The sequence below is a fragment of the Amphiura filiformis genome, chromosome 4 (genome assembly GCF_039555335.1).
Source record: "Amphiura filiformis chromosome 4, Afil_fr2py, whole genome shotgun sequence".
Lineage (NCBI taxonomy): Eukaryota > Metazoa > Echinodermata > Ophiuroidea > Amphilepidida > Amphiuridae > Amphiura > Amphiura filiformis.
In genome coordinates this window covers 82,618,423-82,645,870 of record NC_092631.1, presented here as the reverse complement: position 1 = coordinate 82,645,870, position 27,448 = coordinate 82,618,423, and the positions used below count along the sequence as shown (strand labels likewise).

General features: G+C 37.8%; 1 protein-coding gene across 1 annotated transcript; it reads right to left on the bottom strand.

Moving 5' to 3' along the window:
• Nucleotides 1–741: 741 nt before the first annotated feature.
• On the bottom strand, nucleotides 742–27,212 carry LOC140151520 (peroxisomal membrane protein PMP34-like). The gene is made up of 9 exons (XM_072173886.1): nucleotides 27,085–27,212; nucleotides 14,073–14,133; nucleotides 13,117–13,183; nucleotides 12,363–12,517; nucleotides 11,151–11,276; nucleotides 10,594–10,742; nucleotides 8,874–8,972; nucleotides 5,494–5,570; nucleotides 742–4,890 (listed from the first exon to the last, which is right to left on the bottom strand). Exons 1-9 carry the CDS (start codon nucleotides 27,157–27,159, stop codon nucleotides 4,758–4,760), a joined length of 942 nt encoding a protein of 313 aa, XP_072029987.1. The 5' UTR covers nucleotides 27,160–27,212; the 3' UTR covers nucleotides 742–4,757.
• Nucleotides 27,213–27,448: the final 236 nt, after the last annotated feature.

The window sequence follows — 27,448 nt, the reverse complement described above, 5'->3', positions numbered from 1 at the left end:
TTAGCTTCTTTTCGTTGTTGAAAGGATTCAATCATGTTTCATCGTTGTTCATCACCGTTTAACAACTCTCGCGTCCGCGCGCGTCTGCGTGGTTTACTCCGCTACACGCAGACGACGCCGCCGCATCGTTGTTAAACGGTGATGAACAACGGTGAAACATGAATCCCTAATTCACCTGAAGTGACGTGCAGTCAGCGTGTCATTGATCGTAAGAACCCCTACTGACAATGGTCTTCAATCTTGAGCATTATATGCAGTTGATGTCCATTAACCCTAACAAGCCTCAGTACTACAAAACACTACAAACAACTTCACTGCGCGTACGTGCATCCCACAGAATGTGATGACACAATCCCCCTAAGTGATGGCCACAAATTCCCTGGCGACTGTGGCTAAGTGTCGGTGACTTAGTGCTTGGCATGCGAGGGGTCTCAGGTTTGAATCCCACCCAGAGTAAACAACTTGTTTGTTTTCTCTCTTTATTTCTCCCTTCTTTCCCTTCCAGTCACCAAAAAGCCCTTAGGGCGTTGGGGTTAATGTGTATCTTTTTCAACATCTATTGTGTTAAAACACAATAGATGTTGAAACTTCTAAAATTGAATCGCACAAATTTCATTCTATTGTTTTAAAAAGAAATATTCTTGATCATGCTGATTTTATTTTACACAAAAATACTGCAACTAACAATATCCTCCACACAAGTGTACCATACAAACACACCATGAATTATACCTCGCATGGTTTTACTGCTAGTTTCACCCACATGTTTATTTAATCTGCAAGTTCATATCAATCAATTAATATTTGCATACATTTATATCATTATTGCATATCATCTTACCAAAGACCAAGGTTTTAACATTTTAATGCTATTGAACACAACTCTTAATCCCTTACATGGGCATAATATTGCTACCTCATCTCCCGACAGACACCCATCGTTAGACCTGCCCATTGTCTTCAATCGTCATAGCACCATCCCTAATTACTTCATGGCTGTTAAATAATTATCGTTTTTTAGATTAGAGGAGCTGAATTATTTCATTGAATTGGTGATTTTGTGGTAGGCAAATCCAGTAAAATTGTACTCACTTTTTGAGCATTTGATGACTGGTTATGGATCAAGATGACATAACCGGTCATCGAAAGCTCAGAAAGTGAGTACAATTTTACTGGATTTGCCTACCAAAAAATCACCAATCGTATGATACAATCCTACAAATGAAACTCTTTAATATTTCATTGAATCGTAAAATTGATCAACCACGACCACACTCTAAAGGAATACTGGAATTGTCAACTGCATCTAGGCCGTTATAAAAACCAAGTGGGTCTATGTCCTGTTTCAGAATATCCTTATTCCAACGAGCGTGTATCCATTGAACATGCATTGATTGCATAAGTGAATGCCATGTTCTAACCATAAACCCCACTGATTGGACCAAAATATTTTATTGAACAATGATTCATTGATCAACCTTGTCTAATGCCCTGAGAGGAATAATACAACTTTTCAACTGTCAACATAAAAACCAAGAACTTTACTTTTTATCAATATCCAGTTACAAACTAAAATTGTAACACTTTGAATAAAAAAATAGTATACACCCACCATGCATCCAAAAATCCACCATTCACTCCTATACAAACAAAATAGTATACCCCACCTCGCACCAATTAATGGCGCACCAATCAATTCTATACAAACAAAACAGTACACCCCACCATGTACCCATAATCCACCAATCACTCCTATATAAACAAAATACCCCTCGCACCCACAAAAAAGTCAAGAATACATTATATAGCCTAACATTAATTTACGATATTACACCCCTGATAGGGTCTGCATGTGATTTCTAACAGCATTTTCATGTACATACAGTAATACCATATTCTCTCTAGCTAACGCCCAAAAGGGGTGATTTATAGAGGTCATTAATTTCCATTGAAAACCCACAACCAGTAATTCAATGTTACTCTTCCTGCACTGTTGGTGCTCCATGTACAAGAAAGAAAAGTTGAATATTAACACTGGTTCAAAATGGCCTAAAAGAGACATTGCGATAAAATGCTAGAAATTACATGCCATTTGACACAAAATGTAGCATCTTTTCCTCAATTATACCGGTATAAATGACATTATAACTATGGTTTAGCCATAAACTGGCCTGGTTTAGATGGATTGTGAATTTTCCAGACCATCTAAAATTTGACATGGCATTTTCAGCATTTATTTCTATTTAAAATAATGGTAGGGGCAATAATAAAGGACGTATTTAGAGAGAATGTGATATGTGACGATATGAGGCAAATGCAGTCTTGCTAATATCAATTTAGTGATACAGGTTATATCAAAATGATAGGTACTCATCAGTTTTAATGTTTATTAAAAAGCTTGCTTCTCCCCAGTGTAACATTGGATCCTCTTGTAATGACAATTTATAGTTTTATAACCATTTACCTATAAATTAGATGGTCTTATGTTATATTTTGATACCGCACTCTTGTTAATAATCAGTGGAAACTGTTAGGTACCAATCATTTTGATAGTCTGTATGTCCAAAAGAAACACACATGTTTAAATTAATGTTACATGTATGCTATACAACAATAACACAACATCACATCGCTGCAACAGTAATTCAAACTGGAGCATGTTGCTGCTTGTTGAATGAGCAAGAATAAAACAGAAAGATAGAAAACTTGATTTCTTAAAAATTATTTGCTTTGCCTCATGATGATCTCACACATGTATACTGAAAAACTTCCATAAAATTGTGATATACAAAAAATAAAATAAAAATAAATAGAAATGCAAGCAGGTTAACAAAACAAATTGTGTTCTTCCAGTTGAAATTCATACACCCTATGAAATACAGGACAATCACAATTGGTGCCACCTAGAAACTTAGGTGGAAATATTCAGGCTACAAAATGATTTCTGGTTTAAAACTCACAAGGATACATGACAGTGTAGATAATGTACAGTACATTGCACAAAGACCAACCCACACATGGGTCATAAATATCAACATGAATACTTGGTTCTATATATCAATATAAATAGCTCTCTTCTGCTTAAAAAAGCTCAATTCAGTAAAAAATCCTGATGTTTAAAAAATATAAAATACAAATTTAGTCTTCAACTGACACTCACATTACTTTGTACATGTTCTCTTTGTTTTCATTTTGAGAATAGACTGCCTAAACATGGGCCAATAGTCAGGAAATAAACATATTTTGTAAGCTCTGGATGTGCTCTGTTCATTGAGGTACTTTTTGTCACTACCGACCCATGTTGCACTAGATAGCAAATCAGTACAGAAAATTGAAATGGAAGAAATGCATTGTGGGAAGTGTACGATATTTTCTCTGATGGGGGACAAAAGTGGGTAATGTAAAAGTCATACTACATCAATTTTTATGCTTTTTTGCACTTTGAACAGGACAAAAAAGGTTATTTATAGGCTTATTCAGTGATCCCACCAACAGTGTAAAAAAATTACAATAATTTTGTGTATAAAATTGCTTAAAAGTGAAGGATATTTTTGAAATGAAAAATTGGTAAAAAACAAGAAGACAGCAGTAATAACAAAGTTAAAGCCCCATTAAAATTTTTACCAATTCATGTAAAATGTCTTATTTTGTCTTTAATATGCTGCTTTCAGCTTAACCACTAGCAGGTTATATTAGCACATCTACGACACTACAGGTGCCCAAATCTGAAATTTGATGATTTTTTCAATCCTCCTGAAGAGCATATCACCAATAAGGCCTTAATATGGATATCATGAAATTACCACAAAAAAAAACACAAAAAAACACATTTGCACAAAATATTCATGGCATGAAACTGACTCCTTTTACAGGAATCAGATTTGACACCTGTTCCCACCAATGAGAGGAAACTTAATTTTTGATTTATGGCCAAATTCATATTGTCCCGATCATAAGCTTTAAAATGATATAGGACATGTCAATGTTGATTTCTCACTTGGTGTTCAAAAGTTGACTTTTGCTTGAACTTTTCTTTTGTTTTCTATTGATTTGTGGCAAGCATAATTTGAGAATAAACAAATATAAATTTTGTTTGTTTTTACTATCCTCTACGATGTTATACACGACAGCCAGGGCCAATATTTTACCATAGTGGATACCTGCGCATTTATTCTCATTCTTAGTCAGTTAAATACTGTTATAATTAATAAACACCCTGTTTAGCAAAAATTAACTTACCATCATGAAAACTCCTTTTTTCTAAAATTAAAAAAACTTGTTTGAAAGAAACTCAGCAAGAATATACATTGGAATTTCACTACAACTGAGGGCAAATGTATATTGATACCTTTTCCAGATGAACTCAGACCAACATAAGATTTGATAAACTGTGAAAAAATGTATACACATTTACATGAAAACATGTGTCATTGCATGAAATTGTTGGGGTTTGTTTTGGGCCTCAAATTTGAGGTATTTCATCAATATTGACGCATGTTCACCAAAAGCAAATCAGTACAGAAAATTAAAATGGGTGAAATGCATTATGGGGAGTGTAAGGCATCTTCTCTGGGTGGTGGTAGACTGAGCAAGTTTGGAAGCACACTTTTCAAATCTAGTCCTTTTGGTCCCATGTTATATCTGTGATGTCTACTCTCATTGGGCTCTCATTATCTTGAAGATAAAGCAGCAAGTTTGGAAAAACACTTTTCAAATCTAGTCCATTTGGTCAAATGTTACATCTGTTGTGCATACTCTCATTGGGCTCTCATCAACTTAAAGATAAAAGCAGCAATCTTTTCATATGTAAGAAACATAAGTGCAGCTGTGAAGACAGTCTGTAATAGCTTGGCTTCGAGTCCTTTGTAAAGACCACTAGCACCTTGTACTCTGTCAAGAAAATTAATGCAAAATATATTAATGTGATGCAGTAGCTAGAATAATTTCAGTATGGTACATTTCAAGAATGTATGTGACATCAAAATGCATCTCTGTATGATTGTGCTGCCTTTACATGTGAGGTTATTATTCTGCAACGTTTCAAGACTAAGCAACATAGCATGCAGTGACTTCACTTACATCAAGAATGTTAGTAACATCAAAATGCATATCTAGTGAGAGATCTTTACTCCCCTTATTCATTTAATAATATTACCTGGTCAGTTTCTGATTGTTTATTACACATATTCAAAAGCTGGATCTTCACTGATCCCTTCTACTGTCACTTCCCAGGCTGTATCGTAATGTGGGCATGATTCCCAGCACGGTTTCATAGCTGTAACCAGCGGCTGAGCAAAGATATTAGTAATTGGAATTGCTGTCCATCATAGGGCTGTTAGCACAAGGGCTACATAGCTTTGATGGTAGAGCACTGTTCTCGCAAACCAGAGATCTCTGGTTTGAATCCAGCTTTTGTCCAAATATCAGTGCTCCCCTTCTTCAACATTAAAATTTGATGGAAATCAGAGCCAGTGCCTTAACCTAAATACTCACTGTAAGATATGCCTGATGACAGCTGATATTCTTCCCAAGTGATTTCTGTATTGCTGTAATTCTTCTTCTTTTCCATACTGTGTAGTAATCAGAGCATAGGAGCATGTTAAATGATTGTAGTAAAAAGATTACTTTATCAATCTCAGTTTCTGAACTTAATAATTATGTATTCATGTAAGTTGAGAACAATGATGGGCTAGTCCAGTTGAAACCCATGCACCCCTATGGAAGACACAATCTTAATCATCAACAATGGGCAAGCAGAATTCAAATTGAGTCACCCATTCAGGTATCATCCATTTGAAATTCGCACTTTGTGTGTGGACGATTAAGGTCTTCCATAAGGGGTGTATGGATTTCAACTGGAATAGCGCAATGGTAAGTGTAGTTTAACTATTACCGTATTCGTCCGAGTATAGTCCCACGTTCGAGTATAATCCCACCCCCATTTTTCGAAAAATGTCAGAATTGTAAAAAAAAAAAAAAAAAATTTTTTTTTTTTTTTATTTATTAAAAAAACAAAAAATAAAAATAAAATATAAATCTAAATATAAATAAAAAAAAAAAAAGAAAAAAAAAAAAAAATTCAAGATATTTTGTATTTTTAATATGAAAATTGATAATTTGTATTCATGTCATACTTATTAATGATTTCAAAATGCATTGAATTTGAATGCATTTTGAAATCATTAATAGAGTATGGCATGAAAACAAAGTATAAATTTTCATATTAAAAATACAAAATATCTTGAATTTTTTTTTTTTTTTCTTTTAGGTCAACCATGAATGATCCTAGCATCTAGGTCTAGGTCCAGTGACACTAGAAAACCGGAAAAAAAATTACCGTATTGGTTCGAGTATAATCCCACCCCCCAATTGTGAAAAATTTTCACATAAAAAACGGGTGGGACTATACTCGGACCAATACGGTATAAGTAATTCTGGCATATATCATAGCTTTTGCTGAACAGATCTGAGAAGAATATGGCATACATTTGGGTTCAATGACACTACTTTAATATACCAAGCCAACAACTTTGCACAATTAACTGGGTACATTTCATGTATTCCCAAATATTTAACAAACTCTTACATATACCAATTCATATATTACTATTAGCATGTAAAGGGGTAAGCTTTGCGGCCTTGAGCTGCCAAGGTTTATGCCCAAAATATGAAATATAAAACTAATGATTTGCTCAAACGGTGAGCATCACTAAGGAAAAAGAAGTTTACTTCATTTAGCACTTGTGGTAATTTCAGGCTGTGAAAAACTATATACACCATGAATATCTCACTTTAATCAAAGTTGTTGCATAATGTCGTTGAAGTGACAAAACCTCATATCTCAAAAAAGTGAAATGTTCAGGAGCAGAGGATGTTTAAAGGCATTCCCACAACCCAATGGGGTTTCTGACCTTGTATGTCTGGCTTTTGTACACATGTGGTATAGTTAATCATACCTTGCATTGGGATTGTGTGCAAATATCTAGTGTTTTCATCCTATTATTTAACATTCAAAACATCGAGACTTAGGAATAAAATTAATGCAGTGGGACAATATGAATGTTTCCTGTAAGAAAATCAAATATCAGACCTAAGTCTCAACTATTAGCTCGTTGGCTGCAGTTTTAAAATTACCATTTTGTGTGTGTGGCAATGGGGACTTTGCCTTTAAAATTAGGTTATATTGATCAAATTTCCCAATCATAGTGCATTGTAGGAATGCCTTTAAGCCTCCTCTGGTTCTCTCTCTCTGTGTCAGGTGGCGCTGTGTAGCGCTGCTGTGGTCTTCACAAGAGTACGCCATCTCACTCGATCCGATGCCAAGTGTGTTGCACCTTGCATTCCCTGGTTAGAAACCAGCTTCACGTCATTAGTCCAAGATGTTGGTGGACGTCCTCTTCCTCGCTTGCCTTCCATGGCCCCTTGCAAAATCTGTTTTTCTACACCTCCATGTTTCCTGACAATATGGCCAAAGTACTTCAGCTTTCTCTCCATTATGCCGCTTCTGATGGTTAGACTTGTACCAATCTTGTCAAGGATCCAGGAATTTGTTCTCCTGTCTTTCCATGTCACTCGTAGAAGCCTCCTGTAACACCACATCTCAAAAGCATCTACTCTTTTCCTATCATTCTTGGTCATAGCCCAAGACTCGCAGATCCATAAGTGGCAATGGAAAACACAGTTGCACAAGTAGGCGTACCTTGAGGTCAATGGATAGGCCTCTGCTTTTCCATATGCTTGACATGCCCTGCACAGTTGTCCTTGCAATAGCCAGTCTTCTCTTAATTTCAGTTGTGCTGTCACCACTGTTGTTAATCATTGAACCCAGATATTCAAATTGCTTCACCTCCTCAATCTGTTGTCCATCTATCACAAACTCATCACTTTTTCTCTCTCTGTCTACAACCATTATTTTCGTCTTCTTTGTGTTCAGGAGAAGGTGTTTTTCTTCACTGGCCTCTTTGATGCGCTTCAAAAGATCAATCAGCTCTACTCTGCTGCTACAAATAAGAGTGGTATCATCGGCGTACCTCAGGTTAGTAATTCTTGTACCGCCAAACTTCACTCCACCTTCAAACCCTCCAAAGCTGTTCTCATTATGTCTTCAGAGTAGATGTTAAAGAGGTTTGGTGATAGCACACAGCCCTGTCGTAAGCCTCTTCCAATCTTGAACCAATCTGTGTCTCCACTACTTGTTCTGACTGCCGATTCTTGGTCTTCATATAAGCAGCTGATCAGATCCACAAGATGACTTGGAAAACCCATCTTTTCATAGTTTCCCACATCTGAGGGTGGCTAACACAGTCAAAAGCTTTACTGTAATCTATGAAGCACATGTAAAGAGGAAGTCTATGCTCTCTGCATTTCTCAATCACATTCCTAATATTGACAATTTGGTCCCTAGTCCCTAGTACCTCTGGTTCAGGAGGGTAAAAAAACACTGCTGTCTTGAAATTTTAGCACAAATGGCTGCCTTCCTTTTTCAAGAAACCATGTTTTGTATTCGCTTTGCTACAGGCCTGACTATTACTCCAAATACAAAGAAAGAAACAAAAATGGAGTTACTTGGTTTTAATTTTTGGAGATACAAGTTAGGTTTTTGCATTAATTTTTGGAGATACAAGTTAGGTTTTTGCACAAGATACAAGGTTTTTGCACAATACTTTTAATAACATTCCTTTCGCTACTGGCTGAAATGTGTAGTGATAAAACCTCGTAACTACATATAAGATAAGAAGTTTTGACACTTCAATTGGGAAAATCAGATTACATGGGTTTATTGTTGCAGATAGACATACAAGGTTTTGCCAGTATAAAGTCTGGCTTGCTAGTCAATTCAGCGACTATAAAATGACAAAGTTTTGTGTTCTTACCCTGAGTTTAGACTGTACAATTTGCAGAGGATATGTAATCAATGTGGCTACCATCTTGGCTATTGCACCGCAAAAAAAGTACTGTAAACCTGAAAGCTCCTGTGTGATAGCGGAAAGAATTAAGAGGTAAAGCAAATTATTATTATCCTATGGTGTGCAGGAGGAAGGATACACATATACTCTGATCAGCTTGTAATCAACGGGCCTTATAACATCATGGATTAATAGATAAATGATTTTCATGTAAACAAAACCAAATTTTACTCACGAGTTTGACGGTTTCGCTTTTCATGGACGAAAAGCATCATCAGAATATTGATTGATGATCACTTCTTCGGTTGGACGAATTCGACCACAGAGGGTGTAGAATTGTCACTCAGTAGAGGATCATATACGTGACTTAGATGGTGGGCCCTGTCGTCCCTGTTCATGACGTTGGGTCCTCTTCTCCGAATCCATATGGACTCCTTGATGCGTCTTATGTTTGCGTCTTATGTTTGCGTTATGATCCTCTACTGAGTGACAATTCTACACCCTCTGTGGTCGGAATTGGCCCAACCGGAAGAAGTGATCATCAATCAATATTCTGATGATGCTTTTCGTCCATGAATAGCGAAACCGTCAAACTCGTGAGTAAAATTTGGTTTTGTTTACATGAAAATCGTTTATCTATTTATCTACAAACCTGATGAATCTGTTCAGTGATCATGGATTAATATCAAAATATTCTATTTTGAGAATTTTCTTGTGACATCTTGCCAGAAGCATCACAGATTATTAATTCAAGTCCTATACTTTGTCTAATTTCTTCAACACACAAAATAAAGACCAGTCAGGTCAGCTAATAGCGCTCTTAACGCGGGTCTGCTTTCGGCATAGTGGTAAAATCCTAACTTTTCCCGCCTATAATGAGCTGATCAAACTATAACACACACTACTAAATAACAAACTAAATGTAAGTAAGTACCAAAACTACAGGCTACACTAGAATGCACAATTTTGGCTAGCACTCTCACTCCCAAACTTGCGCAATCAACACCTGGGTTAATGTTGCAACAGCATAGTATAGGCCATGTTGTAATGTCATTTGACAAAGTCACCTGTCTTAAAATTTGACTAACAAAACTTTAACCAGGCTTTAGCTGAGAGTACTAACTTATGAGAGGCGCCACTCCAATCTGAAAACTGATGAGGACAGTGTGAGCTCAGGACCTAGTGTAAGAGCTGGACAGTGTATATATGAGTCTGTCATGCGTAGACAAAAAGACGACTATGAATACTTAATAAGTTGGCACAGATGCACTGACAAAGGGTGATGGTGCCCTGTTTATACTCAGTTCACTGTTCATCTCGTAAACAGATGTGACCACTGGTACAGAGCAGGGTCATACTAATTCATAACAAGACTAGGGTGTTGACCTCCGTATCGGTATATGGGAGTTCGTGCAGGGTACCGTGGGCCTGGCTTTAGTTCTAAGTATTTTGTTTATCATCAAGGCACCAATTACATCAAAAAAACACCAAAATATCAACAGCCTACAAAGGATTCAGTGAGTTCAAAGCTTATATACGCTTGTGGCATCGAATATGAACTGATCTAATTCTGAATAAAATATAACAGCTTTAGTTGTAATTTAAGTGTCTGTCAAAATTGATATGTGGACAGGGGTCTAACAATAAGACATGAGTGCTGAAAAAGGTTTACATACACAAAACTTACTCTCCCTGAAGCAAATCTATTCATGTAGCGTTTAATAGCTTCATAGATCATAAAATGTATTGCTGGGTTGGAGACTAATACTAATGAAGACATGGTGCCACCCCATAGACCTTGTACTCCCTCGTCCCTCAATATTCTGGTTAAGGCATCTGAAATTAAAGAAAACAATTAATGTGACCGTCCACCACAAAATGGGCTGTAATGTTGGCGTTTTTAGTTTTTAAGATATTGGACAGGCAAATTCTCCTCAAAATAAACTTTTACAATGTTTTTTTTTCCTGTTTGTTAGAATTGGTGAGAATTCATAATATAAAGCTTCACAATGATATAATACATGCCCCTGTGGCTTGCTTGCAAGGTAGAGTTGAGAAATCCTTTGTTTTCTTTTTTCTGAGCTGCCAACATTACAGCCCACATTCGTTGTGCATGGTCACAAATATTTTATTTTATTTTTATTTTTTTAAAATAAAATCACAAATAGTCATATCTAGTTACTAGATAGTCATATCACATTTACAATACACCAAACAGTTTGTGCAATATGCACCAATACTTACCCCAGATACCATGATAGAATGGATGTTTATCCTCCCTGAAGTGTTGTGTTTGAAAGCGAGCTCCTTGTAATTTTAATCTCATGTTGACAACCCATAATGGTGTGGTCATTAGTACATTTATAACACCTGAAATAGTCAAATTCTAATAGTTATTAAAGCACATCACTGAATGCATCATGTATACAGAGCAAAGTGTGTATATTTATATGTTAAGAGCACCGGTATATGCTTATTTACAATCTCACCATGTTTTCAAACAATGAATGTTTGTATGCAATGTACATGTACAGTTGCGCTATACTACAAATTTCAATTGAATGACCACAGCTTTCAACAACTATACTCAAACTACAATGCGAACGCATGATCTTGGATACAATAATTAAAATACTAACCAATCACGAGTGAGTTTGCATGTTTGAATTCACTTCCGCATTATGCATGCACACCCCTACTTGTAAAACGTGTATATCGGTGACATCTGTGTGTAGCATCCGTCTGGGACTATCCAACCGAGAGTCTGCTATGTTGCTATGCATGTGTGGAAATGTCCCCACTTTGCTTGGAAAAATCATGTGTGAGTATCCCCAGTTAGATAGTATGGAATCGGATATGTGTATATTGTTTGGTTCTATACTATGCAATAGGGGATCTCACTAATGCCTTTAGCACCCTCAAGGGGGGTTATATAGCCCCATTAGCAGAGTAAGAAAATTTGGGATCCCCGTTTGCAGCTGGCGTATCCCCAGTTTATTGGGATGGAACAGAAATGTATCCCCATTTCACATATTTTACAAACGCAGTCGCACAGGCTGACGTACATTGTGCAGTGTACGTGAAAAATTGTCACGCTATGTCAGGCTGTGTTCATTTAATTGAAAATTCTAGTAAGTAAGGTGTGTGAGTGGGTAGATGTTGGCATGGGGGTTGATTGCGTGTGAATGGCCAGGCTAGTAAAGTGGTGGTTGGGTGGCTGGTTGGATTGTGATGGTAGCAGAGGTGTATTATGTGTGCAAAATTTTTATATCGCTTCACTCGCCATATTTAATAATCCATAATTTTTCACGACTGGGTGCATTTTCCCTTCTGACAAAAGTGGGGAGGGGGCACCCTTCCCCCTCCTTTGCGTATGCCACTGGGGTGTTATGTGTGCCAGGCCCACGGTACTCAGTACATTTATGCATGTTTTACACATATGAACCAGTTGCTCACCTGCCACCATTCCTATGACCAAGTCCTTGAGTGCTGCTTTATTCCTGAGTGTATTAACACACACAGCCCTGATGCAACGAAATGTGTAGAAATACACAAAGTTGGAGCAACAGACACTGGTAATTACTGGGAACCAGCCACGATACAAAGATTCCCTGTGATCAAAAATAATAAATAGTTTCTTTTAGTTTAAAAATAAAACAAAATTAAAATAGTAATTAATTTCTACATATGATTGAATTGAAATTTTTATTGAATGAATTGTCTTTTAAAGAGTTTTAAGAGATTTAAAAAAAATCCTGGTATGTACACATCTTGTTGATACCATGATAATATTTGGCTGAAGATACTATTTTTCAGGGATGTGAATTAAATCCAACTGACTGACTGATGCCTCATCCAATTTTTACCAAAAGGTGATGAAAAACAACTTGTTTTACAGGCAGACAGACTTTTCAAGTAGGGAGTGTCAATCAGGCCTTTTTTTCTGTTTTCTTTTTATAAATACCAAAAAAGAAAATTTTATGCCTGATATTTTCAAAATTTAGAATGGCATTCATTTCACAAATTTCGTTAAATCTGGGTCGGTCCGGCATGTAGAACAGGATTTTCTTTTTTTCGTCACCTACATGTAAGAGCGGTACATTTGTGCCCCGAGCCAGCCCTCTAATTGGATAGTAAAATTAGCCGGCACTCAACTTGGGCTAGCTATAACCCTGCTTGGATGTCCTTAAATGTAGTCAGTTTTACTTACAATCCTTCTTCTCTTGCTATCTCTGCCAGGATTTCTGGTGTGTGTTGGGCTCGTCTTGTCTCATCAACTGTTTCAATATTAGAACAAACAAACAAAATTTCAATTAATTTATCCATCCAAATACAAACGGTTGTGGTCCAGTTTTGTCATGTTTTATTTTTTATACATTGAGGCCTACAATTTAAACAATATTTGTCCATATTTTAGTTAAGTATTGCTCCAGTGCTTTTGAATAATGTGTGATAACAATGCCCTATAGGATAGTACATTCACCCAGTTTTTGATCACCCCATCTTTCAACAAAACATAATTTTATCTCAAGTGTTAAATTTTACTGGGATTATAAGAAAAATAAGAGTTTACTTCTGACACCATAATATCAGTTTTGATGGGGATGAGGCTGTTAATCATGTCGCGCCCTCCAATGCCTGCGAGAGGTCTTCTCTAGCTGAATTTTTATGAATTTGAAGAAATCCCCTTTAACTTAAAATCTATAATCATGATTGTAAAAACAGTATGCCTCGAGCTCATGGTGCAGTGGAAACTGATAAAATGTTGTATTTTTAATAAAAAATCATGCTTGTTCCTCGTGCCAAATTAAGGGTCAAAATTATAAGCCTGACCTACATGTACGACATATCATTCTAGACTGGTATGAGCAAAAATGATCAAATTTCAGAACCTCATGAAAATACATGATGCGTGTGATGATCCAATCACATAATATATGTGTAAAAACACAAACACAAAATAATGGAGGTCATTGACTGAAAAGTGCATAATTGTTCCACACAAATAACACACAAACAAGCATGCATAATCTGTTTTACTCCAATTTCCTGCAATGACCTCAAAACAGATAGCGCCCGGCCAGTTATTGCCTAATTAAATTGATGAGTGATTGAAGTGCATGAATAAATGGTGTACCGTGACTTACAACTCATAATATAGCTTACTTTGAAGTCGAGTTCTTGCTGTCTCTAATGGAAAGAATATGGTCATGGCTGTCACACTTCCCTGCAAAATAATCAAATAAAAATAATAGATGTTACATGCAAGTGGAGTACGGTATCAGTATAGTTTGATCAGCTCATAATCGGCGGGAATTGTTATGCTTTTACCACTGCGCCGAAAAGTAGACCCGCCATAAGACTTTTTTATTACTTCCGTGGTACGGGTACGCATTAGTGAATTGCGATCGCGCAGAAGTGCCAAGGTCGCCTGCTACGCGCCGTGCCGAAGACCAACATGACCATGGGTCAACCAGCTTGTTCAGTTGTTGTCACATGGTCAAGTGCGTTGATCAGCCAATCAGCGTGATTGTTTATTTCTTCTGTGTTAGGGACAGGCACATCTGAGCGAGGGCGCTATTTATTTTACTTGATAATAAAGCCCTATGTAAATCTGTGCCATTTTGTGCCACTGAAAACACCATTTTTGGAGAAAATGATGAATAAAACCAAACTGAATCGTTTTCAGATGCTCTAGTTTGCATTGACAACAGATTCAATGCTTTAGGAAGCAGAATGCAACATTGACTTCACTTTTGAATATTTTTTCTGTGAGATATGCCTTGGTGAAAATCACCGCTTTGGTCAAAAAGGGTAAAAAGGGGCATTTTTGGGAAAAAATTCTATTTTGACCCAAAATTCATCTTCTGACAAAAGGGAAACATGGTTTGACAAAAACTTTCATACTTTTCACATAACAATTCCAGTTTACTTATTTGCTGGGAGAAAGCACTTTTTTGTTATCGCTTGGGAAAAATCATTGTTTTTGCCTAAAATGGGCCCAAAATGGCCGAAAAATGGCAACATTTTTACCACCTTAAAAATTGAATTTTCATACAAATTTTCACAGATGTGTTGGAAATGATAACATACATAATATTCAACAAAAATTAGATAAAATTACAATGAAAACAAAAAATTGACGGGTGGGGGGCACAAAAATTATCAAGTCCCGCCATGCACTCCTATATGGTAAGAATTATCAGAGAAAATCATGAAATGGCCCAATGTTCCGACAGTAATTTCGTCATAACTTCACTTAGCAATACTGGTTTCGGTGTCAAATTGTTTCTGAGACAGTCTGAGAAGTTCTCTCTTCCAATAAACAACAATTCATGTTAAATAGAATTAATTTGAAATTTTTATGCCTGTCCCTATCTGTGTGCACGCTCGTCTACGCTACAGCTCGGACCACGGAAGTAATAAAAAAATAACTTTATGGATTGACAAGGACGGTTACCCTTGCGTCCCCTAGCCGCTTGTGTCCAGGCCGCCCATGATTTACCAGTAGCACATCAAAATAATATTTATCATTTTATGGCATGGAATAAATTTATGGCTTTACATGTTTAAAGGGGGGTAACCCTATCGGATTCTCTTCAAACTTACATACAATGTCAAATATTGTCCCCTTTATCAATCTATGTGAGAAAACGGGAACAATTTCAGCATAAATGTGAATAATTAGCATATGTGACACGATCTGGTCCATGGGGGCCAAAGGAGGCATTTTTGAAAATTGAGTTACTATAATTATTACATTATAGGCCTACTTACAATAGGCTATCATTTTCTGAAAACACCAAAGGCCTAGCATACTTGGTTCTAAAGTTATGAAGTTTTTTGATGTCTATTTTCTTATGTATTTCATTGTTTTTTACTCCATATTTTTACCTTTATCTCAGTTTCAAATTTGCCGCCTTTGGCCCCCATGGACCAGATCGTGTCACATATTAGCAAGCCAATACACTGGTACGCGTGAATTGCATTCTGGTCAGGCATCCCGAAACAACGGCCGAGCACATGTCCGGGTGGAAACAGGAAGTGTTCACCTTGGCACTGAAAACCGGCTCGCCTCTGTACACTTTTTTATACCCTCTATTCATACTGATTAATCTTAAAAACATTACATATCACTGCGCTCATTATCATTCTTGACAAGATAGCCCATGCTGTATTTACTTCGCTTAATTATTTCTTTATTTTTAGCTATATGATGCACATTTTCACATATTTATGATTTTTCTTTGTTTTATATTTTAACTAATTTTTTAATGGGGGGGAGGTGCTCTCATATTTTTTTTCATATTCCTCGTATCATGCTCAATATAGGTCATGTTTCCTTATTTATTTCGCCTCTTATGTATTTCTTTATTTTTGTTTTTTGTTTTATATCATTATAGCGCCATCTATAGTTTGACATTACACTGTGAAACCATAAGTACTCGTTTTGGACAAATCTACTCGTATTCAATCTCTAGCTAACAATGGGCCATAAACCATTGTGATGGCAAAGAAACGAGTAGCAAATACGAGTAGTACAGAGCACCCTAATCGATATGATTTCCACCCAATGCAGTCGACAGTCGAGACCATCCAAAATGAATGCAGTATTCAACACCCTCGCGATCGATACCGGCACGCGACAGCCGGTACTTTGTTTATTTATTTATAGCATCAAACCATCGAGATAAAAATCAAACAGTAGGCTACAATTCGCGTTTATCATATTTTAATATTATTATAAATCGTGATGTCAGGATCATCTAATGATGTAAATTCGCGATGTCAGGTCATGCAGGATCAGCATTTTTTTTTATCAAAAAAAAGTTTACCGATGGATCACAAATGCATGATTGAAGAACATAAACCTGTCGCGCACATTCATTCATTCCTTGTCTTCTTCTAGTCTTGAGCCTTTGTCCACGGTTTATACAAAGTACTAAACGTTTGTTTTTGGTCATTTTGTTTTTATAGAAAAAGCAAACATAAACATACAAATCACCGCAAGTACAAGAGGATTTATCAGGGATGGATTTAGGCCAAGTAAAAATAAAAACATGTTTCTCGTCCGGGTTTTTAAAAATTATGAGAATGAGGGGCTTTTTATTTTTTATTTTTTATTGGAAAACGACGCTAAATACCTGTATTTGGCACCATATTTTGGGTATTCGACATACAGATTGATATCTGAGAAAAAGGAGAAGGCCCTTTTTATTTTATTGTTTTGAGAGGTAGACCCCTCTAGTGATCACAAAACTCTTCTTAAATGATGTATTATGCATTTACAAAGCCGTAAAATAAGTTTCAACTTCTGAAACATCTTTTTCTACAAGTTATAACTGAAAGTTTACAAAATAAAAAGAAATTTGAAAAATCTTCAAAAAATGAGGAGGGCGCGGACGAGAAACATGTTGTTTTTTTTTTACTCGGCCTTATCAATTGATAAAAATCCGTAAGACATACCGTCGAAAGTTATTCTACTCAGCCACGACTGCCCAGCGATTTATGAGCGGGTTGTTGCGCGGCATGCGGCATATAAACTAAAGCCTATTATCCAATTTGCTCTTCTTTGTCGAGCACTTGATAAGTACAAACACATTTGGGAGAGGTACTTCACCAATCCAATCAAATACAGTCGTTTAAAACTCCTTTCTTGACCGTGTTCCGAAGTATAAAACAACGTGCTGATTATTCACAAAAAATTCTGAAACATGGTCTAAACCGGTCGTGCGAAATTTCATACCGGGCATGATTAAAATGTTACCTTACATGTTTAAAATTACATTTGTATTCATTTAGTTTCTAATGTATTTTTCATAAAGATTATTGTGCTAACAATTTGTACAAATGTGTGTATCCAGGAAAGTTGAGAAAGATCGTATCCTGGGTGTGTATCATCATATCATTACTCAATATCTAATTGTAAAAAAAGAAATAGATATGAAGAACCACCGACAAATAAATAACATGTATCGATGGAAGAACATGATGAAAATATACAGTAGGCCTAGGCCCTAGATTGGGCTTAAATTTATTCACTTCGGTTCGTTACAAAATGTCAATGTAGAAAGTAGGATTTCTCTGCTGTGCTTGGTCATACCCAGATTATTCTGAGTTGAAGAGAGAAACAAAGAAGCATGAAACCAAACCAAATGACTTCCCGAGCTCCGTCCATTGCCGGTATCACTCAGATTATCCTACATGTAAAAACAACGTCGATATCCCGAAACACTCATCAGTCTTCATGTGAGGATAGGAAAGAGAAGGTCATGAGTTTCGGGCTCACTTATGAAGCTTTTTCTTCACGTTCTACGTTCTTCACCACAAAATCATCATCACCATTACCGGGCACCATTGATGTTTCTCGCCGAGTCGACAAGTGTTGTGGCCCTCGGGCGTGGCCCGTGCGTCTGTGGGAGCGGCCTTTTTTTGGCTTAAATATCTTACCTTTAGGCCTATATTAAATCTATCATCGAAAATATAAAAGCTGCAATTATATATTCCAGAAATAATGTCCATAGATGTTCCATTAAATAGAAATGGCCTGACATCGCATCGAATGCCTTTCCGTCTTCTTCTTTGAGGCGATAAAATCCTGGGATGTATTCAAGTCTTATTCACGATTTTCATTTTCCTGAAGAGCTGTTCATTCCTATTTTGATACTTCCTTATTTATTTATTCCAGGTATGTGTGTGTGAGAGAGAGTGATCAAGAAATGCACAAGAAAAAGGGTTGATGGAAGAGAAGATCAAAGATTCCTTGGAGAAGATCCCGTATCAACCAAATCATTCAAAACATTTCACCAGTCGTCCGTCCTCATTTGAAACGCACTTGTTGTCGCGCGCACAATTCAAAACATTCCCACGGCTCCAGATGCAAATCCAGGGTTTTGTAGAATACACAGGGTCGCCGTCTAGGGTATATGTGCTGCGCCGCATTCCATTGTACCAGGTCCATCCACCGTCACCATGGTAACTCACAGTCAAGACGGGATGATACCATAACACGTGTGTGCTTGCTTGTCATCATAAATCATCGGAAGAGATACGCGAAGTTGTAAACAATTGATAATTTGTCCCAGGCTGTTTGTAATAATACATTTTTTGCTAATTATCATATCTACGAATCTTTCAAGATGGGACGCACCATTTGATACTGGGGGGCGGTTGGAAGTTGGGGTCAGGGAAAGAAATATATTTTTTTAATTCCATGCATTTATACAGTTTTTTTAGTGTTGGTGGGGAAAGTTTTTTTTTTTTGCTCATGTTGTGGGTGAAGTTTTTAAAAAAACTTCCTACCCCCACCCTGAGAAACGTGGGTCACGTGATCAATAATCTATATGATTAATACTGGTAGTCAGGCTGTCTGTGATTCTCACGGTCTGTGAGTCTGTCGGTGCACCTATTTTCTCGGAGACTAGGGGTCGCACGTTCCTCAAACTTGACCCAATACAGAACAAGTTTGTATTGGTTAGTGGGTCAAGGTCACCCAAAATTATCTAGGGGTCATCTGAGGTCAAATGAGCAAAAACTGTCGTATGGGTATGAAACTTGGTGGGTAGAGTCAACATTTAGAGGCAAATTTTTGAAGGTCATTTTGGGGTCATCCGGGGTCATCTGAGGTCAAATAACTTAAAACTGTCGTATGGGCATAAAATTTGAGAGGTACAGCGAACATTAGGAGCCAAATATTTGATGGTCATTTTGGGGTCATCCGGGGTCACCTAGGGTTCATCTGAGGCCAAATTACTAAAAAACTGTTGTATGGGCATGAAACTTGGTGGGTACAGTCAGCATTTAGAGCCAGATTTTTGGAAGGTCATTTCAGAGTCCTCCAAGGTCATCCAGGGGTCAGCTGAGGTCAACTTAGTAAATACTGTCATATGGGCTTGAAACTTGGTGGGTACAGTCAACATTTAGAGCCAAATTTTTGGAAGGTCGTCCAAGGTCATCCAGGGGTCAGCTGAGGTCAAATTAGTAAATACTGTCATATGGGCTTGAAACTTGGTGGGTACAGTCAACATTTTAGAGCCAAATTTTTGGAAGGTCGTCCAAGGTCATCCAGGGGTCAGCTGAGGTCAAATTAGTAAATACTGTCATATGGGCTTGAAACTTGGTGGGTACAGTCAACATTTTAGAGCCAAATTTTTGGAAGGTCATTTCCGGGTCACCAGGGGTCATCCGAGGTCAATTTTAGTATAAACTGTCGGATGGGTATGAAACTTGGTGGGTACAGTCTGGCGGAAAATGAAACCGAAGTTTGATGGCCTCGTGATTCAAACGGCACATGTAGGCCTACGTGTTCCCGGAGTGATGATGCATATGATGTGGACTGAGACTAGACAAGTATCTATACCTGGGACTAGTACCCATGGAACTCTTACTTCCACGGTATTCCCCCACCTTCGCCTGCCAAAAAATCGTTGTCTCCACCTAAATGAATTCCTATACTCATTTTGTTTCTGATCCCGTAATGACCGAATGAAAATCAACTGGTTTTATGCATGAGCGCAAAAGTTTTGTTTCCGAATCTGCGCTCAATAATGTTTTATCACGTGCTTATAGGCCTACTCATGCTATGTTTTATGTTATATAGTCTTGGTGGTATGTAGGGTTTCACCTTGCCCCCCGAAACAACCCCCCCTAGGCCTACACACACACACACATTCACGAACCAATTCAAAGAATTGAGCCCGGAAATGTAAAATGTTAGTTTTGCGCATGAAATCCGAATTTGTGTTTGTGTTTGCATCTAAAATTATTAACCTATAAATCATAATTCATATGAGCTTGGGGGTATTTAGGTGAGTGTAGGGGTGTGTTTGTGTGGGTCGGAGACCGACGGATGTACTTTGTAGGTTCTCCCTACTCATTTGTTTTTGATCCCGGACGCATACGTAATGACTGAATGAAAATCACCCGGTTTCATGCATGAGCGCAAAAGTCTTGTTCCCGAATTCTGCGCTCATTAATGTTTATCATGTGCTGGGGTGTATTTAGGTATGTGTCACCTGGTGTGTATGGGTCGGGTGTAGGCCTACACTCTAATATCGTACTGTTCTTTTTTAATTGAAACCCTACTCATTTTGTTTCTGATGATCGAATGACAATCACCCGGTTTCATGTATGAGCGCAAAAGTCTCATTTCCGAATTCTGCGCTCAATAATGTTTTATCATAATGCTTAGGTGTATTTGGGCGTGTGTATGATGGAGTTTGGGGTCGGGTATACATACACTGTAATTTCGTATACCATTCAATTTAAAATGAATTCATACTCATTTGTTTCTGATCCCGTAATGACCGAATGCAAATCGCCCAGTTTCTTCATGCATGAGCGCAAAATTCTCTTTTCCGAATTCTGCGCTCAATTATGTTTTGTCATAATGCTGGGGTGTATTTGGGTGTGTGTCTGCTGGGGTGTGTGGGTCGGGTGTTCACTCTAATATCGTGCTATTCAATTTTAAATGAATTCCTACTCATTTGTTTCTGATCCCGTAATGATCAAATAAAAATCACCCGGTTTATGCATGAGCGCTAAAGTCTCGTTTCCGAATTCTGCGCTCAATGTTTTAGGTGCTTGAGTGTAGGGGTGGGGGGGCGTGTGTGTGTGTGTGTGGGGGGGTGTTGGGGAGGGGTGTTCGTGTGTAAGTGTGGGTCGGATGAACGCTCTAATTTTGTACTATTCATTTTTTTATTAGAATTTTTGATCCCGTAATGACTGAATGAAAATACCTGGTATTATGCATGAGCGCAAAATTTGAAAAGTCTCGATTCCAAATTATGCGCTCAATACAAGCATGATCTAAGTATTTTATAATTATGTGCTTGTACTTTTTGTTGTACGTGTGTAGAATGGGATGAACGTGGGGGGACCTGCTGACCCCAAACAAAATCTACTCCCCCTTGGCATAAAATGAAAAAAAAACCAAAAAAATCCCCAAAACATTGAAATATAATATTACTAGGCGGTTACCCATATTTGGCGGTTCTCGGCTGGACGCGATTACTTGGCTGATGGTAACTGAAGCCACCAAGTGTCATGCCCATACGATAGATTTTACTAATTTGACCTCAGATAACCCCTGGTGACCCCAAAATGACCTTCCAAAAATTTGGCTCTAAATGTTGACTGTACCCACCAAGTTTCATGCCCATACAACAGTACTAATTTGACCTCAGATGACCCATGGGTGACCTCAAATGACCCCAAAATGACCTTGCAAAATTTTGGCTGTAAATGTTGTCGACCCCTGAGTGACCTCGGATGACCCCAAAATGATCTTCCAAAATTTTAGCTCTAAATGTTAACTGTACCTACGAAGTTTCATGCCCATATGACAGTTTTTAGTAATTTGACCTCAGATGACCCCTGGAAGGGGGCCCCGGGGTCAGATGATTTACGAACATAACCTTCTTGCCAGGACAGAACTACACCCACCCACCGTGTTTTGGTTTTTTTAACGCTCTCGGGGAAGAGTCGGCGCCCATGGGGCACCCACCCCACCCCCTTGAACCAAAAATCATTGCAGAAAATATTCCACATTTACCGACCCACCACCGCCCTGCATTAACTCTGCCCCACCCACTCCCAGCCGGTAAACATGCACATGGGCCCTGCACCCTCACCATGCTCACCTCGAAAAAGTACCCCTCCCACCCTCCCACTAAAAATTCCCCGTGCCGCCACTGCGAATTTTAATACAAGGTCTGTGGTCTATTTAGGGACGCACCATTAGATTCTCAGGGTGGGGGTAGGAAGTTTAAAAAAAAAAAACCTTCACTACATGAGCAAAAAAACCTTTCCCCACCAACACTAAAAAAAAAAAAAAACTTTCCCCACCTAACTGTGTATAAATGCATGAAATTAAAAAAAACTTTCCCCGACCCCAACTTCCTACCCCCCGAGTATCAAATGGTGCGTCCCTTGTAATGTTTGGATCAGATCATGGACCAAAAATTGTGACCGCACACACGCACACCTGTGTAGGCGCCATTTCGTCTGGTATAAAAAAAAACACTCCTCAAAAACTAAAAAAAATCATCAATGGGTATGTACATGCACTCTGTAGCTATGGTACTAGCTAGGGATTTTCCCATGTTGTCGCAATCATCTGTCGCCACCTAAAAACCTATAAATTAATAGAAACAACAATAAATAATGACTTGGGAGTCGGAGATTTTATTGGGATGTTCTATTTGATGTTTCTTCCAGGTTTCCTACAGATCCTTTTAGCGCATGATTTTTATTTATATTCATTATTATATGGTCTCAGTAATGGTGTAAATGAAATACTGACTATTGTAATGGTTTGATTAAAAAAAAAATGAAAATCAGTTCAAAAACAAGTTCGTAAAATTACAAGCACATAATTATACAGATTCTGATGAAATTGAAAATATAATTTCCCAAAATTACAGCCCCTATTCCGGGCCCATTTAATACACGTTTGTTTACATTTTATGTGCACGCGGTAAATCATGTACTCTCCGACGAAATGTGGTTCTAAAAATAGGTACCATGTACCATGTGTTCCCTGGGCATGGATACCCTCATTTAAATAACTAGAGCGGTCACGACCGCTTCCCAGAAATAACATCAATGAGGTTCGGCTCATCAAAGTCACTTAATACACATGGATGAGGGGATTCAGCTTTCAATATAAACAAATCAAATGTATGGCAATGAAAATGATAAATTCAGCATGTTCAGCTGGGCTGAAATCGAGTCAATTGATCCGGCGGCGCTGGCCTAATTTTAAATTGCTTGATGGACATTCCCGGGAGACATTCACGAGTCCGGTGCATTTGCATTATCATATCAGTAAAAACAAGATGAAGACCGGAGATGAAGATCACGTTGGCGCTTGGCCGGGCTTTCTTCAGATTCGTGGACGACGGAGTACGACTACGAGTACTGCCCGATACTGCAGGATCGACTCTTTCAATTCAGGACTCAGGACTCCGTTCAATTTTGTTGGTGGTTTATCGACTTTCAACTTTGAATTCACAAATGCTCGGCATGTTGAATAAATTTGGTTATTTCACCGGCCGGGAACTGCCGGGCTGGGTGGCCGGTGGGTCTCGGTGCGGTGTGGGTTATCATCCCGGACTGTCCCGGCCTTCATAACTTGTTTATGGGCTTGCACTTGCCACTTGGATCCGGACTTATGTACGTGATTTATTAATTATGTGCAGTGCTTTGGTTCTAAAAAAATCGAAAGGAGCAGAACACGTCCGTCAAACAATACAACTCATGAACTTACAAGGAATATAAATTGAGATGAAACCCGAGATGAAAGAAGTTACAAGCCAAAAATGCGGTAGGCATAATAAAACTACATACGCAGGTTGGTTTTTTTTCACGTTGCGTCACGTCCGTGCCGATTTATAAACTTTCAAAACAACGGATATAAAAGACTTTGTCATGATCTTAGTTCTCATTATTTTATAGATATTCTTGATCCATTGGTTATTAATTAGTAGGCCTACTCCGGATCCATGGCAGAGCGGGACAACACAATTTATCGCCATTCGCCAGCCAAACAAATATTATTAATTAAAGATGCAAGCAATCTAATTTTAATTGACACATTTTCTCCTTCGTAGTTCAAAAAAAAGTATGAATAAAAAATACGTATGAGCTCGTAGGCCTATTCCAAGTATAATGTAAATTTTGAGTGATTTATATTTTAACTTGGTGATCAACACGTGTTCCGAAATATTAAACGGCAAACTCTAGAGACAAGAAGATGGTCAATGACCATCTTCTTGTCTCTAGAGTTTGCCGTTTAGACAAGAAGATGGTCAATGACCATCTTCTTGTCTCTAGAGTTTGCCGTTTAATATTTCTGCTAAATAAATAATATTGGTCATGCTAAAAGTAATGTTGATAAAATTAGGTTATTTATATTACTGATTTGACGATCCAACAATTTGCTACGATCGATCGAACCTGTTATCACTCGGCGACGCTGAAGTATGTACTTATCTCGGCTCAAGTGGGTTTGGAGCTCCTAAAATAACCAATACACCCAAGCTGGCATTGGGTGCTTTTTGCTGATTTGCTACTCGTTTCTGCTGCTCGTTTCTCAAGCCAAGTACTCGTATTTCAAGTGGCGATGCTCGTTTTTGCTACTCGTATTAAAGTGGATTGGGTAACATAACAAAGGAGGAACAATGGATAATTCCTCATTGTTTGGAGGTTTTGAAAACGAGTAGAAGTGTCCAAAACGAGTAGTTTTCCATTACCAGTGTTAGGGGGCCTATTTGATGTATTTTTGCGGACGAATTGGTACTGGGGTGAAGTCTTCCGAATCTATTCCGATTTCATTCTATGACTACCTTGATCGAAAAATCTATCTTTTATGCACGACGACACGAGAGTTATGTGTGCATAAGATAGAACTTAAGGCTATTTGAAAACGCGTCTGCATAGCGTTGATACTTTTTATAACGCAAGTAAAAAACATTCTTCCGAATGTCACTTTTGGCTACAATTTTCCTGGACTAACATAATGTATCTTCGGATTCAAGGTTGCTTACTTTTAGAGAAAAATACATCTTTGAAGTACATTCTGGAGATGTTTTAGGTCACAGCAGTGCGATGCTCCGAGCAATGATCATGGCCGATTTACTGTCACCGATGTACACGCTTAGAGACGACCTTTTTCAATTGGGTACATCCGGGTCATAATCAGTCACAGTCACTGATCAGTGGTCACAGTACATGCGCAGTGTAGACGGCTGGTGGAATAAGCACGTGCGGAGTTCAGGATTGGCAAAGCAGCGACTTATTAGCCCAAAAGGATGACTTTTGAAGATTTTCCACACTACAGTTTCCTGTCCAATAGACACCAATTGATGGTTAAGAAAGTAATTGAGCAACTTTTCAAATCTGGCGTGAGGCAATTTATGGTATTTTGCTATCCCATAGATACCAATGTATGAATTTTAAAAACAATCGATCGACTTTTTAATTTATTTGACTCGATTTGGGCTAACATTTTTGGCAACATTGCTGGAGGTCAGTGGGTGCATATACAGCAGAAACACGGCGTTGATCGAAGCCGTTCGGAGAACGAATATTGACGTTTTTCGTAAGTACATGTATGAAAATTTAAGAAAATATTATAGTACAGTGTGTCGGTAATATGTCACGAACTATTTCATGATATTTTGGAGACAACAACTAACTTGAGGAAGAAGTTTTTATTCATATGCATGAAATTGTACTCTGTATGGCAACTGCGTACATGTATCACACGTACATGTAAACAAGTACATTACATACGATAACATCCTTGCAAGTTCTAACTTTCGTATCACAAGCTATCGGTTGTTCATACGAAAGTTAGAACATTTCGAACAATGACTACCCAAAACTCCCGTGTCGTGTAAAATAAGAACAACTGGTAACCTGTAAAAACCGCTGTGTTTCATGATTTCTCCGGAAATACATCGACTTGGAGCGTCCAATTTCAGGATAGTAATGAGAAAAATAGTATCTATTAGGCCAATGGAACTCGATTATTAGTTTCCGATTGGATGTTTGAAAAAAAGGACGAGGTCGCTATTTCATTATTCATTATTCGGTCTCTTTTCATTATCCATTATGTCAACATAATCAATGATTTTATGAACAGCTTTCTCCAAATTTAGGTACCCCACCAGTACCAAAGTATATATTGTTGATGAAAGACCATTTCAAAACAGGTATTAATGCTTAGATCATCATTACAGACATTTTGCAACAGATTGAGAAAAGATTTTATTTTTAAAATTAAAATGAAAAGAAATTTGCAATTTTTGTAATCACCAGAAACATGATGAGGTAATCCGTAAATTTCCATTATTTACCACATCCTATACCCCTACAACTAAGAAAAACTGCTGATTATGATCAGCAGGGTATGTCAGACATTGTGAGAGTTTCAATTTTGATTAGTTCCATCTCAATTTTCAAATAATTGACTTTTTTATAAAAATAATGAAAGTTTTGGTCAAATTGAAAAGGTGATGCGGGAGGTCAATAGGAAACTAACAATCGAGTTCCATTAGCCTTATGTGATACCAAAACCTCATCAACAATGAAAAAAATCGGGGGGATGATCATCATGATGCTGTCGATCGGGTTACGGACCTTTAACGAGATCCAGAAGTAGAAGTGCACTTACCGCTGCGCCAGCAACTGCATGCACCAAGTTATGGTAAGAAAACACTGCCTCAAGGGTAGATTCAGCCATTGTCATAATTTCTGCAACTGAACAAAACAGCAAAGTAATTGATAACTTTTAAGCTTACTCATGTACTAAGTTCAGTTCACACGCGTTGACGTTGTTGGTTGTTTTAGGTCCTTATATTATAACCGTTCATGGCTCTATGAATAATTAATTAGGTGACGTATGTACTGTACTATTATCATGGATATGATGGACGTTAGGGACGGACCATTAGATATCAAGGGGGGCTGGGTAGTTTTTTGAAAGAAAAAAAATTGCTGCGCCATCTGAGCAAAAGAAAAAAAATATGTACCATAAA